The sequence below is a fragment of the Thunnus thynnus genome, chromosome 17, assembly GCF_963924715.1.
Source record: "Thunnus thynnus chromosome 17, fThuThy2.1, whole genome shotgun sequence".
Taxonomy (NCBI): Eukaryota; Metazoa; Chordata; class Actinopteri; order Scombriformes; family Scombridae; genus Thunnus; species Thunnus thynnus.
Window position 1 is genome coordinate 10,606,160 of NC_089533.1, and position 15,217 is coordinate 10,621,376.

The 15,217-nt window shown below is 42.2% G+C and overlaps 1 protein-coding gene across 6 annotated transcripts in view; it reads left to right on the forward strand.

Moving 5' to 3' along the window:
* mrtfbb (myocardin related transcription factor Bb) overlaps positions 1 to 15,193 on the forward strand; it is a 79,833-nt gene extending 64,640 nt beyond the window's left edge. For 2 of the 6 annotated variants that reach the window (XM_067571086.1, XM_067571087.1), the window contains exons 6-19: positions 2,285 to 2,372; positions 5,878 to 5,943; positions 7,823 to 7,878; positions 7,973 to 8,048; positions 8,300 to 8,461; positions 8,862 to 9,043; positions 9,522 to 9,668; positions 10,616 to 10,863; positions 11,255 to 11,390; positions 11,497 to 12,393; positions 13,247 to 13,357; positions 13,464 to 13,592; positions 13,684 to 13,744; positions 13,847 to 15,193. In XM_067571086.1, the coding sequence (XP_067427187.1) occupies positions 2,318 to 2,372; positions 5,878 to 5,943; positions 7,823 to 7,878; positions 7,973 to 8,048; positions 8,300 to 8,461; positions 8,862 to 9,043; positions 9,522 to 9,668; positions 10,616 to 10,863; positions 11,255 to 11,390; positions 11,497 to 12,393; positions 13,247 to 13,357; positions 13,464 to 13,592; positions 13,684 to 13,744; positions 13,847 to 14,322 (2,802 nt within the window). In that variant the 5' untranslated portion in view covers positions 2,285 to 2,317 and the 3' untranslated portion in view covers positions 14,323 to 15,193. Of the gene's footprint in view, positions 1 to 2; positions 2,373 to 5,773; positions 5,944 to 7,822; positions 7,879 to 7,972; positions 8,049 to 8,299; positions 8,462 to 8,861; positions 9,044 to 9,521; positions 9,669 to 10,615; positions 10,864 to 11,254; positions 11,391 to 11,496; positions 12,394 to 13,246; positions 13,358 to 13,463; positions 13,593 to 13,683; positions 13,745 to 13,846 lie in introns of those variants that run through there. The other 4 variants (XM_067571088.1, XM_067571090.1, XM_067571084.1 and 1 more) reach the window with 4 other exon arrangements.
* Positions 15,194 to 15,217: the final 24 nt, after the last annotated feature.

The window sequence follows — 15,217 nt, forward strand, 5'->3', positions numbered from 1 at the left end:
CGTTGACCATTTAAGAGCAAGGCCACTCTGGGAAAACAAACTCATTTCAGTGATTTGTTTATGGAATGAAGTTAGGAATTAGATCAAAATTGCCTTTGGATGCCAACATTTAATCACAGCTTAAGTAGTTACTGAAATCAAAGTTTTTTCTTGGGGGAAAAGAGATTTGTCTTGTATCTCAGTAAAACAAAGCTGATGTTGCTCTTCATGTCATGTACACATCACACGACTGAGACATGAACTGCTCTGAGTGACTTGTAGTTGTTTTTAGTTGTGTTCATGTTGAAAATTCACTTTTTTCCTTTTAGGTACTGCTTTTTATTACAGCCCGAAAGTTTAATGTGACAGTGTAATTGTTTTTGTGTTTGCCTTTTGTATTTTATAGTTGTAGCATTTTATCTTTCTTCAACACAAACCTCAGACATGAATCAAACACAGCTCAGTAACTGCAACGGCAACAGCAAACTCATGTGTTTTCACTCTATTCTAAATGAGTAATTATAAAGTCGTACAATTGTGAAAACACCTGGCCAGCGGGAAACAGATGGATATAATAATGTAATGAGAGTGATAATCATCAAGCTAAAATAACTATAAATAACCGTTAATGCAGTGACATTGTTCTTGTGCAAAAGTAAGTCCAGATTAAAATGTAAAGTTCTATAATGTAGATCATCAGGGAAATCTACCTCTGAATACAGTCCAGGGAGCTTTTTTCTTCTTGTTTTTCCGGTATATTTTAGTGTGAATGGAAAACATCTTGAGTTAATACGAGCCACCTTGAGGTTTAACATTAGAGATTAGACTTTTAAATTGTGACTGACAATGAGAAACAGCATTGTTCAAGACTGGAATGGGAATTTTGAGAGCCCACAGCAAGATGTTGGTGCAGCAGAGAGAGAAGTTTTGATTGTCGGATAAAACAGGTGTACGGGGCATTCGTTAAATCCGTTGTTTCGTTTCTGTGGCAAACGCACTTATTAAACGTTAACTCCGTTTGTTTGCGGACAGTATGACAAATGGAAAGATGTTTTTCCACATTCCTCATCCGCCAACTACTCGCCCATATTTTTTATGGTCTTGTTGTTCACCGCTATTCAGTTCCGGCGGTGAGCTGTCACAACACATTGTCCCTGACTGTACGGATCCCATTTACTTGATCAACTCCATGTCTCGCCCCGTCACATGCTGTTTGACATGTATATTTCTTGATCCCACAAGTGAACGTTATTAAACCAGAACACAGCGGTCCAGTCCTCCCCAGCATGCATTGTCCTGTTCAAACACATCACAGGAACAGCCGCAGGACCGAGAGGACTGCTGCGTCTCTGCCTCAGCTTCACCTTGACATCAGTTCCTCTGCGGGATCAGACGCCCACCCTGTAGCTTTGATATATTTTCTAACGGGCCTTCCTGGATCCACTGAGACACATGGAACTTAGCACAATTAGTGTACTGTAATTCCTCTTTATCTCATTTCCTGTTAGTGTGTTTATAGTCATCTACCCGCTATTGTGAGCTGCGAGTAAGCATGTTTTTCTACTAGCCGTTGCAGTTTTGCTTTACATCACCCTATTTGAATTAGCGGTCATATACAAGTTGGACTTGCTGGGAATGAATACAACAGTTGAAATGGAATTGATATCAGCTGCAATAAATTAAAGGTTTTATAGTGTAAAACAGCAATAAAAGCTAAAATCACCATACATGTAAAATAAAACAAAGCTAATAATTTAAAAATGGTTAAAGATAAGCTTCCATGTCCCCTGAGGATCCTGTGTGTTTGTTCTTGTCATTGTTATTTAGTGCTCGAAGAATTTTTAGAGAAAAAAACACTCATGTTTCTCATGGAAACGTGCCCACTCGAAAGTCCCAACAGCTTGTTTTCATCAACTATGGATCGGTTATTAGTAAATAATTTGGTTCTTTGCCAAGTGAATATCCTGAAACCAAGAAATATTGATTAATCTGAGAAAATAATATATAAGTTCCTCGAGGTTTTGTTCTGACATTTGACGAGTCCTCTGTGATTAAAGCAGAGTGACCCAGCAAGGGTTAACATGAGCAGCGCTGTGTTCCCTCCTCCTGACGTTGACGGAGCAATCTCACACATACACACACACACACACATACACACACACTTTCTCCGCTGAGGCCAGCACAGAGCCAGAGAGGAGGGACTGTACGCAGCTCTGAGAGCCAGCTGTCGTTCGCTTAGAGCTGGGTCTTTTCTCTCCCTGACTCCCCCGTTCTCCACTGGCCTCATCACTCCATGGGACTCCAGACCTGGCCTCCAAGCAAACCACCACTGTCCTCTATGGCCTGCCTTGATGTGGAGACCCCTTCCATCTGCAGGGGTAAATTCAAATCAGGTGCTTTCTCTTTCTTTTTCCTGTCTAACCTGCATGTATTCATAGGTTACATTTATATATCGGTGTAAAGTAAACTCAAGTTTTTCTTTGACTCTTGTGAATCTTAACTGATGCTGGCAGCATTGGAGGGGGAGGTGGGGGAGTGGGGGGGTTGTAGTGACGTAGACTCGGCCCCACCAGGAAATGACAGGGCAACACTAAAGCTCATCACATTGACTCATGCCAAGCATCATTGTGACAGGAGAAACTATTGTGTTCTGATGGATAATAACGCAAACTTGCAGTAAAAAGGGATCTGAATCAGCGACTGAGAGATTTAGGAGAGAATACTCATCCATGTATACTGCTTATATTTACTTTGGCACTCTGTTGATATGATATTATGGTTTTCCGTCACATAATATAACCATGAATTCACCCCTGTAATGTAAGTACAGACGATGCGCTTTATTCACATGAATTCTCAGATATGCTGTTGTTCAAGATTCTGATCGTTTTCCTTGTTTGCCTTCCTCATTTGCATTAATAGGCAACGAATTCCTTTGATTACGTCAGTTCAAAAACGCAATAAGCATAACTGTTGTTCAGTGATAATACCAATGTGTGTGTACGTTCTATACTAGATTACTGTCGATTAACTTTAAAATCCATTAAGTCACATTATGGTAAATATACTGTAAACGCAGAAGTGTGTGAGGTGTCCGAGCTGCAGTTTAAGATACAGTACAGCGTAGCGCTCTTTACTTTTATAAGCAGATACGTAACGGCATTCTCATGTCGAAAATACAAGATAAGATTTTAAGATAAGTATCTAGATAAGTGAATAACTTTCCCTCCAGGGCCATGATCCAAGATTTTGCGTAGATGACAATTTCTTGTCAATAAATTACTATTCATGGCCTGAATAAATAAAAAACTCTTTTGAAACAGACCCAGATCAGTTAAAGTTCGACTCAGATGGAGAACACGCCCACTTCTGGGGAAATCAACTGTTTTATTATCACTTCTGGCATCCTACCAAAAAAAAAATTTTAAAAAACGATACTACTACTAAACGCAAAGTCAGAGACTTATAGACTGCCTGTACTAGTAGTTTTTGCAGATATTCATGATGAAGTTAGAAATAGCTGAAATTCTGTATTCAGCATCCATATTTTACCTACTCGTTGAACTGACTATAGTGTAAACGAGTAATGATATAGTTAAGTTTTATAAAATGGTTTGATATACTTTATGATCAATTGTTTGCATGTCTACATTGACCAATTATCATAATTATCTTCTAGACCATTTAACTATTAAAATCTTATTGGTTAATCTTTTTTTTTTTAATTTCTCATGGTATAAGATAAAATATATCAATTTATTCTATCTAATCTAATAAATTTGAGTCCGTTCTTTCCCCCACTAGTGCAAGTCGTGAAAGCAATAAAAGAAAATGCATGTGAGTGCATGTAGAAAGTGCTACTGCACTTTCTAATGACATTTTGATAAACCAATATAATCTGTATATTCATGGTTTAGTCTATCTCCGGTTATAGACGACTGAAACTCTGCTAAAATGGGACACTGTTTAGAGTCTTTGGTATTTATAACACTAAAGTCAACATAACCCAGTGTCAGTCTGTTTCTAAACTAAAAGTCAGTTTTGTCTGGGTAAAGAGTATCTGTAGCCACACCAAACAGATTTTTTTTTTATTTGTACTGTTTCTAAAAACAATTCAAATAAAAGGTCCAATGGGAGACCTTCATGATTTGCTGAGAACGACATGGGTCGGAGATTAGAGATTACATCAGTAGACAGGGATTTCTGTAGAGCTCTTTCTCTCTCTCTCTCTCTCTCTCTCTCTCTCTCTCTCTCTCTCTCTCTCTCTCTCTCTCTCTCTCTCTCTGTTTCTCCACAACCTCTGTTTACGCTCTGCTGGTGAGCAGGAGAGTGGAGCCGGTTTGCATCATGGAGAGGGTTAGCCAGGGTTCAGGTTGAACACAAGCTGACACATAGTGAGGAGGACCCCGGGCATGAAGTGTACCCCCATATTGATGCTCAAATTAAACTTTTGTCTCGTGGAGCTGGAAGGCAGCTTTTGATTGATATTGATATGTAGGAATATGCACTCATAAATTTTCTTGCCAGTGGCATTCTCTCCAAGTCACAGTGGATATAAATATTGAGACAAACCAATGGCAATTTTTTTACAATCTCCTGGTATAATCTGTCTCCGGCAGACTACAACCCCCCTGGTCTTGGTTTGTAATAGGAAACACAGCAGGCGGGGCAGGCACACTGTGTTCTCTGCACCGGAGTTGATGAGCTGCTGTGAGAGTGGACTCGGCCTCCCACCCTTCGCCTCGGCTTTTGTCACTCTGCGTTCTCTTGCCCACCAGTGGAAGTCCGTGATCATCCCCTCGGCTCCGCATACGACTGGAGATCCCACCCCCTTAACTACCCCCGAATTTCATGGTTCCCAGGCCTTGTTCTCACAGCTGCCCAGTTTATTTTTGCTAGAGTGACTCACAGTGGCCTGTTCAGACGCAGTGCCTGTCCCAGGAGAGTTGAGCAGGTCTGTGTTGTGTGTGTGTGTGTGTGTGTGTGTGTGTTTGTGTGTGTGAGTGGGAGTAGCTGTTTCCCCTGAGCCACTATAGTAGAGTAGATCTAGCTAAGCCAGCTTCACTTCACTACAATGGTGACGATAAGGGTCTCATGTACCTCACACCGCCGCCTCATTCGTCACCATCACCCATCACCTTCCTCTTCAAACACTTTTTTTTTTTTCCTTTTTCACCACTGAGCTGTGTTATTCTACTGAAATAACATGTCCACACTCGCATGTTTATAAATGTTTAAACAGGGATCTTACTACAGTTTATACTGATGGAGAAATAACAGCGAAGACCATCCAAGTACTGTGTGTGTGGGGCTCGCATGCAAGACTGCTGGAGGATAGTCGTGTCTTTGATGTTCTTCGGTAACAATCAGTATTTATCCATCCAAAGTGAGATTACATTTTAAAAACAATTCATTAAATAGACATGACTCAACTGACTCTTAGTGATGTCATTACCAACTCCAGTTTTGCTCACTATCATGGCTGCAGCTCTAAACATTAATTCCTCTTTTATCTGTTTGTATTCTGTACTGCAGTTACTTTGTTTGACTCCACAGTACATTTGCATCCCACACAGAGATATTCACTTTCACTGGAAAGGCTACCGGCCAATCACATCGCACTGTTGGAGTCTAACTGTTGTAAAACGTGCGGTAGTCTTAACAACCCGAGTTAAAACCATACAGGAAGTGAATAGGATGTCTGTGGTGGTGAACAGGGTTTTACTGTTGCGCCTTGGGGGTTGCTTATTGATTGATAAATAGTAATTATTTGGTTTTATTTCAACACTGGCAGCTTTCACAGTTTAAAGCCACGGATGGTTGTTAGATGACTCAGTGGATTTGGCTCTGAGTGGTAGAAGTTCAACTCTGACCCCCCGTGTCTCTGCACTCTCACAGTCCTCCAGCTCTGTCTGCAGCAGAGAAGAACTCGGGAGCAACTTGTTGAGCAAGGCATCATGCCACGTGAGTATTCACATCACACTCTAACAGGACTGATTAGATATGAAGATTGAGATTAATTGACTGGCGCCCATGAAAATTAAGAAGTAATCAATACGTGCTGGATCCACAATGACTTTCTTTATCATGGCTCCCTTCTGCTTTTCTTATTACTTGCAGTATTTTGTTGCTTTCATTAAAACAGTATGAGAGATTAAATTCAACGTCTCACTCAACCGCAGCACCTTCATCATTCGAACTTTTTTTCAGAGCATGTTTGTAGTGACTTTAAGATGATGTGACAAAGGCAGGACACATGATAACAACGTTATTATTTTTAATTATTAAGTATATTCATAGCAGCGGTGATCCTGTTTTACTTGTATCAAAGGTGGTCACTTAATACCTTTTGGCTTAATTAGGGAAAGTGTCATTGTGTAAATAGCTTAATTACATTATCTTTGCTTGTTTTATTCTATTAAGTGTCTTATATTGTGGGTCAGTGTCTCAGACTGTTGCTAATAGTTGAATCATTGTACAAATGTAAACATAGCCAATGATTAAAAATGAATCACAGTTAAACCGGCGAGCAGCACACCAGTCCCCTTACCTGGAGGGTCTAGCGCCTGCTTTGTACCATCCACATTCTCGCTTGATGTGACAAAAGTGGAGCAGACTCAGTCCCCGTGCTACCTTCCCCGGGGGAGCGTTGTGTTTAAGAGCGCCTCTAATAAAAGACAAGCCAAATCTGTGACACAATCATGCTGATAGCTGGAAAGGTAGAAAGAGAAGAAGACACAGCGCTTCCTTTTTGTCCTGTTCTCTCTTGAGAAGCCTCCTGCAGTCAGGCTTTCAGCTCCTCTCTGGCTCCACATAGCCACATGAGTCAGCGACTGGGCCTTCAGTGGAGGTCAGTCGCTCTCTCTGTGGCCTGGCCAAGCGTGGCCTGCACACAATCCTCCTAGGCCATTCTCTACTAAAGCACTCTGCTGCTCCCGCACTTATGGGCTTATGATAGGTATGCAGTGAGGTTTAGGTGTCGAGCAGGAATGTTTTGCTTCGCTCCTCTGACACACTCCTCAGAGCCGCCGCCCCCCCACCCCCAGTGTGTCCTTAAACCAAACAGTGCTCGTCATAGCAGAGGTGACTCGTCAGTGAGCCAGACTTCGCCTGAAGCGGGACGAGTTTATTCTGGGAGATCAAAGACTAATTCTCTGCATGGAGCAATCTCTTTGCTTGAATCAGTAAAGCTGACACTTCCTGTTCCTGCTCCTGCTTATTAATGTCACACTCATGCGGAATAACAAACACTAAAACACTTGAAAATAATTGCGAAAGAGTGGGTTGTATTGTACTCAACTTAGTGTGGAGAGAGGTATTACCTTATCAAGGAGAACCATTTACAACACTAGAAATGCTGAAATGAAGCTGTTGACTTATAAGCAGTTTATATATTTGCATGTACTTTGGCATACAATAAATGATGCAAAGAAGACACGCCTTATCTTATGTTTTTTATAGATCCACTCTCATTTAATGTGTACTTTAGACCAAACTATGTTGTTCTTAGTTCACAAAGTTAAGCTATTAGGTTGTGGTAAAATATGCCTCTGGATGTCCATAATTTTAAACTGTATAAATGTAATAACATAATGATTGAGTATAACTTTAATTATACACTCTTATCAATGAGTTGTTTGCTATGTAAAGATACTCTGTCATAACAGCAAAAACAGCCAAAGTGAAATGACCTTTGGATGATAAAGGACAGCAAACGGTGAAACACACTTAAATCAGTAATCGTTTATTTTAAAACTGAAGGAACAGTTTGCTTGAGTTGGTGTGGAAATACAGTATTTTGACTGAGAAAGGTTATGGATGTTGTTGTTTCACCTTCTCACAGCTCTGAAAACGCCTGCTGCCTTTCATGAGCAGATTCGCAACCTGGAGAGAGCCAGGGTAAGACATCTAATCACCTGATCATGATTGTTTTGATCTACATCTAAATTATGTCGCCATAATATATAGACAAAACCTTTTAATTTGTTAACAGACTGGGAACTTCTTAAAGCACAAACTCTGCAGCAGACCTGAGCGCTCCGAGTTGGTCCGTATGCACATCCTGCAAGGTAATTATCCTCCTGTGTGTTCCTACTCGGTTATGGAATCTAGATAACAAAGATGAATACAGTGCTTATTCATCTAGCTGCACTTATTGCCTGTTTTAATTTGTTTTACAAAGTTCCAGCTAGATAAATGTCTTTGAGGTTGACTTGTCTGAGATCTGGCTGCGCCTGCTGTGAGTCACCCTGACAAAGAAGTTAAGTGGTTGACTGATGCTGGCTGGATCACAGCTGATGATCCGCTGTGTGTTTATCAGAGACGCAGGCAGAACCATTACTCCAGGCCACACAGATGAAGCTGAAGAGGGCCAGACTGGCTGATGATCTCAACGAGAAGATCGCCCAGCGGCCTGGACCGATGGAGCTGGTGGAGAAGAACATTCTGCCTGTAGACTCTAGTGTCAAAGAGGTCGTGAATGGTAGCTACTCATTTATACTATCATATCTTCACTGTCATGAGGCCTGAGGCAGTAACCATCATACATTCTTTTCATGGCTTGTTTTAATACAATTTGGTGCCACGTGAATGAGATAAAAAATGACAATAACAGCTAGAAATTTTATTTAACTGACTACTTGAAAACAGACCTTTCACACTTATGACATTTTGACTTGATATTTTGGCAGCCATTTATAATAGTTACACCTCTGTTTGACCAGTCAAAATCTGAGTAAATGGTGCCAATCTGTAATTTAGTTTGACATATTATTCTTTTGTCATTTTTGATTTATCAAAAAATGGTATTCATCTTATATTATGAATAAAATAAATATGAATAATAACCTGTATTTGCTAAATTGTTGATGCTGTCTCACTAGGTGATAAGCCAAACTACCCCAAGACGCCAGATGTGTACAACTTTGATGAGGACAGCAGTGGTGCGTTATCACCAGAACAGACTCCCAGCCAAGAATCTCCCAGCTCTAGTTCAGCCTCTGTAAGGGAGTCTGGAGGGACTGAGGCCTCCTCTATTCCCTCTAACCTAAACTCTTCAATTCAGGTGAGGACAACTAAAAAATCCAACATGATTTATGTTAATTAGCAAATGTCAAACTTCACACAAACCTTCCTGTTCATGTTAAGCAATCCTTACCAATACACTGCTCTTTAAATAAAGTGGAGAGAGTGCTCATGATTGAATGATGGTTGGTCACTGAACCGTAGCCAAGTGGAGTTATCTGATTTCACTGGTAGAATTTTTCTCTTATGAGAAAAATAAAACATTGAGGCTTATTTGAACTTTATTTAGCGTACACACACACAGTGTACTATCCTTGCAAAATGTATTTATTGTGAGTTTTAAAAACATTTTGTTCTCATTCTTTCATTTTCTCAGTAATATGCCCTGTTTCTGGTTATATTATTCTAGTTCAGGTGCTTTTACTTATCCCGCATTTGATGACGACCAACAGGCAAAGCGACTTCACTCTTCTTGCCGAACTGACCGTGTGGTTTCTCTTTGTCTCTGCTTTTCTTAGCACTCCCCACCTCCTATCTCACAGTCCACATCAGATTTAGTGAACCTCGTCTCCATCAGTGAGCAACAGAGCAACCAACAAGCAACTACACCTCAGCCAATAGCCACGGTTGTCACCAGTGTCACAACAGGGCCGGTTCTTGTAAAGGTTAGTTTCAAAATGTTTCAAGTCTCCTTAAACTCAGGGAGGAATGTTTTTATTTTTAAAGTATGAGTTCATTTAAACTAATTATTATTTCATCCCAACTTGCTCACAATCCTTTAACATTTATTACCAGCTGACATGAATCTGACCTCTGATACTAGGCTCTGTCTGTCTGATTTATTGACTGTGCGGGTTTTTCTTTTTTTTTCTTTTTTTGTTTCCTTTGGAAATGTGATGAGAGATACAATGTCAGAAAACACAGAGTCTGTGTTTTGTCATACTGAAAGTCACATTAGTTTAGGGGTGAACTGAAAGTCAGCATTAAGCCAAGTCAAACGCAGTTCAAAGAACAACAGGGTTTAAAGTCATTTCACAAATCCAGGGGTTTAAATCTGTGCCAGCCACAGTTTGTCTTCAATTAGGGTCAAATGACAGACTGGCCTTCCTCATTCAGGCTGTGTACAATGTAAGCTAAAAATCAAAGGACGGGAGTGAAGCAATAACTTGTGCATTTATCATAATCCAGTTATCCTCTGAGCATAAAATGAACTCTCCCTCACTTAGAATATGATAGGGGGAATGAATTTGACAAATTGGAGGATGTGTGCTTGCTTAACCCAGCTTGAGTTTCTAGTTTCATAGCTAGAACCTGCTGCTCTTATGCCAAGCCATTTTTGTATCCTGTAATTGCAGGTGGTAAAACAATAAGGTTCACATTTCCACTACCCGTTTCCTCATCCTGCAGTTCTCATCGGGTGTCAGAACAATGTTCCACCTAAAGGCTTCAAGCTATAAAAAACCAGCATCAGTTCCAAGTTTTTTGCAGTGTTGGTACTGGCAATGTTAACTGTGTTCTGATAAACTGGAGTGAGATCAGTCACAGGGATCAAATATCCTCCAGATGGTTGTCTCAGGTTTTACATGCCCCGTCTCTGTGTTGTGCTCTGCAGCAAAGCCTGCCCAAGACACCCAGCGATAAAAGCCGCAGTAAAAAGAGCAAAGAGCCAAAGCCACGAGTGAAAAAGTTGAAGTATCATCAGTACATTCCTCCGGACCAGAAGCAAGAGCTTAATGACGTACCAATGGACTCTGCTTATGCCCGCCTCCTGCAGCAGCAGCAGCAGTTTCTGCAGCTCCAGATCCTAAGCCAGCAACATCAGCAGTTCAACTATCAGGCCGCTCTGCCTGCCACACTCAAGTATGGTTCCTTTCAGCAACACAAACACTCCTGTTACACAGCCACAGACAGGATTTGGCCCACCCACAAAGTTTAGCTTCATGTTAATAGGCAGCTCATTTGTATACGTTACTAAAACCACCCTGAAGTATAGATGTTGCTTCCCTTGTAGAGTTCAGTTGTTATTTAAATATAGATTTTCAACAAATACAATCCAAATTTCACACCTGATTTTACAGAAAGAGATGCTTGTTGTGATAACTGTTTAACCACAGCTGCTGTATGTCTCGCATACTTTACATTTCCTGCCCACAGCTTCCTACACAGAAGCTGTTTATTGTGAAAAATGAATATTAGTTTGGATTCCCTCTCTCATCTGTACTCCCTTTCTCTTCCTGTCTTATTACAACAGACCAACAACTGAGGTACAAACCAGCTGCTCCAGTGCTGCTCTGAGTGGAAACGCTGCGTCTGCCCCTGTGCAGCCCCGCCACACTCAGACAAACCGCAAGCCGGATCATTTACCAGCCAATCTGGATGAGATGAAGGTGACACGTTGCTGTTTGCACACAGTCTGACTGTATGTGCCTTATTTATACTGTAAAGGAGACCAAGCAAAACTGATCATTTCATCATAATTTGTTATTCCTACAGGTTGCTGAGTTGAAAATGGAACTAAAACTCCGATCTCTGCCTGTTTCTGGGACAAAGACGGACCTGATAGAGAGGCTAAAGCTGTATCAGGAGAGCTCTAACATTCAGATTGCTGCTGCCATGGAGACAACAGCTGTCACAGCAGCTTCACAATCTGGAAACATAAAGTTAACCCCACCTGTGTCCCCAATAGCCTCCAAAGTGTCCAGTCTGGGCATAGAGGACAGTAGTATGGCAGACAGTCCCGCAAAGCTTTCAGACGCTTTGTCTCCAACTCATGCTGCTCCCTGTGTGAGCTCCCCACAAAGAGCTCCACCGGAGGAGTGCTCCATAGAGACGACCACGTCCTATGAAAAGGACAAACGTCTCCATGAGAAGGAGCGTCAGATCGAGGAGCTGATGAGGAAACTGGAGCAGGAACAGAAGCTGGTGGAGGAGCTGAAGCTGCAGCTGGAGGTGGAAAAGAGGAGTCAGCAAGGAGATTCTCCACCTCGTCTAAGCCCTCTCGCTCCTCTCCAGATCAAGGAGGAAAACAGGACCCCCTCAAACTGCTCAGCGTCTTGTAGCTCTCCTGGGCTGCCAGTGGTGGTGAAACAGGAGGAGGGTGCGGATCAGAGTTGCTTAGCTCCTCCAAATCAGTTCATCATCAGCCACCAGACCATCAAGCAGCCTGAAACCCTGCAGCCTGTCCAGGCTGGAGCTCAGATCCTCCTGCCTGCATCCCTTCCTGCCTCAGCAGTCACTATCCAGCTGCCTGCCAACGGCATCAAATTACACACTACTGTTAGCAGCACAGCCCCAGGCCTCATCCAAACCTCTGGACAGGTGCCACAGAAAATAGAGGCCTTAGCACCATTACAGCAGCAATGCAGCACTCAGACTCAGCCACTGACAAAGGTAAGAAAGCAGACTGCTTGCACAGGCTGCCTCGGTCTGCCTCTTTTTTAGTCATCACTATCAGCTGTGATTTTTTTTTTGTGTGTGTGTGGTTATTCTGGATTCCTCTCAAATGTCCAAACTTGAATTGTATGTAAATGGAAAACATGTGTGCACCTGAAATCATAAATTCTGTTTTCTATGTAGTAAATTCAGGTTAGGTTGCACATCATACATCTGGTGCAGTGTTTTTGATGGCACTGCCTAATAAAATACATATAATGTGTTTTTCTATCAAACATTTTTGATGGGCTACCATGGGTAATGCATCCTCCTTGTTGCCACGGTAATAACAGGCCTCAGCTGGGTGGTGAAATCCTTCCCTATTGACATCAAAAGAAGGTTTGTGGAAACTTTGGTTGCTAGAGCAGATGCTGAGTGAGTGAAGGCTGACAGCAGTGCCCTGACTGCCCTCTGTCGTCCCTGTGCTCCAAGCCCAACATCCAGCCAGAATTAGCAACAGAAACCGCTGTGCAGCTCAGTGTGAGCTGTTCTGCATGGGACTGCAACCAGTCCTTTTACTAGCGGGGTGAAAGATTGTGATGCTTCTGTCCGGAGAAATCTTGTTTTAAGTTGCCCACAGTTCCCCAGCTGCACCGCTGATCTGCTGTTGCACCATCATAAACTTTTTGTTCCCCAAGAGAGCATGTTTATTGCAACAGTTACTAAGAAGTGTTTTTTTGCTCTCACAAAGACAGCGTGTGTTTCAATGCACTAGTTTTCCGTGCATGTAGGAGAGCATTTTCCACATGGATCGCATTAATGTGTTCAGTAATGCATGCCTCCATGCTGACTTGTCTAAATTTCTCTGCAGACGTGGAGGATGGATACTACAGCACAAAGCTTACTCAACACATTCCCAGCAAGTGGACAACTGGCGGCAGCCTCCTCTAGCCAAACCGTCCCGAAAGGGCGTACAAACAAGGTAGAGGATTGATCTGTGTCTCTTTCTTTCCTCTCTTTCTGTAAAGCACTTTGTAATAGTTTGTTTTTAAAAGTGCTAAAAGTCTACCTTCCTTCCTGTCTACTAGTCACCTCATCCCAGCCAACCAGCTTTGATCTTGCAGCAGCCAAAATTCACAAGCCATGTGTCAAAGTGTAGGGACCCGCCCCGCTACGAGGATGCAGTTAAACAGACCCGTATGCTAACAGCTGCTCAGGTGAAAAATAAAATATAAATATAAAGGTTTATTATAGTATATCCTTTAAGCTTTCACTGTCACTTAAATGCTTACTGTTTTTTTTCTGCAGGGTCCCTCTGCAGCCAGCCAGCAGATGGATGATCTGTTTGATGTGTTGATCGAGAGCGGTGGTAAGAAATACTTTTCTCTTTGGGGGGGTCACTGGTAAATTATACACAAAGTACTAATAATCTTTGGATTCTCACACTTTATTTTCTTTACTTGTTTTTTAGAGATCTCCCCCTTCATCAAACAGGATCGTCCCAGCCTGGACAAGCCTCTCCCTGTGACAGCCAGTGTAACCACCCTTCCCATTAACACGGTTTTATCACGCCCTCCACCCCTGGTCCAAGTGGCCCAGCTTCCTGCTGCGCAGCTTGACCCTTCGAGCAGCTTGGCAGCCCTGACCCCTGACACCCAGCTGGAAACACTCCTGGATGGCACGCTGGGCGCTGACGCAGAGACGCAAACGCTGAAACTGATGGAGGAGCTGCACTCACCTTTGGTCTCCATGGAGGTGGACTTCAATGAAAACACACAACCCTCTGCTTTGAATCTGCAAAACACCAACATGGATAACATGGATTGGCTGGACCTTACCTTGTCTGTGCCAGCAGAGGGGGTCAACCCTTTGGACATGTCAACGCCGGTGGGCGTCTTCTCCTCTGACTTCCTGGACTCCCATGAACTGCACTTGAACTGGGACTGACTGCCGTCAAGGTGATCCTCACACCTAGGGTTGCTTTTGTTTCCCGTGTGGAAAAATATGTGCTTTTGGAGGTCTGGGCAGCTCTGTTCTGCTTTATGGTCAGATAACTCAGCTTGGTAATAATCTAATCATGCAGCGTGCGTTTAGAAGTTGCTGCGTTGCTTCCTTTGAGGTCTTTAAGCCCTCTGATTGTATGGAGAGACTGACATAAAGTAGGACTGGTACTGACAGATTGAGCTGACAGCGGAAATAGCTTGAAAATTTTTCAGTCACAAGTTATGCCGCTATTCTGATATCAATCCGTTCTCATGTTATTGATCCCTCTTTTTTCTGATCTAAATGAATGTACAGTGTTGTATTGATCGTGGTAATAGCAGACAGAAGAAGAAAATGTCCTGTTCCTGGTTAAAGAACTCATAGACAAACAATGCATGTGACTGGGGTCTGTTATATAGTTCACTCCACCCTGTCTTGGAATGGTTATCATTAATTTGTTCAGAGGCAAACAATCAAAACTAGCACTCACACACAACCGCTACATGTGTGTGTGTGTATGATTTGATAAGCTTAAGTCAGATGTTTAACTGAATTGGTGCAAATACGAAAAAAACACAAGAATGCCTGATATGAGTTACCTTTAGTGTCAAAGGGCCACACCAAATGGTCCAACAGCACAGAAGAAACCAGTCTGACCAACCTTGTATTTATTAAAAAAATCCTCTGTCAACATTGTTTCATCTCTAAACCAGTTCTGACAGGGTGTTTTGCAGTTTGCAGATGTTTTAAGTTCATGAGTGATGAGCTGAGAATGACTCAACTGTGCATCTTTGTTTTTTAAAACCAATAGTCCTACAAGCTTTAAAGGGAAAATCCTCAGTTACACTGATGGCCAACT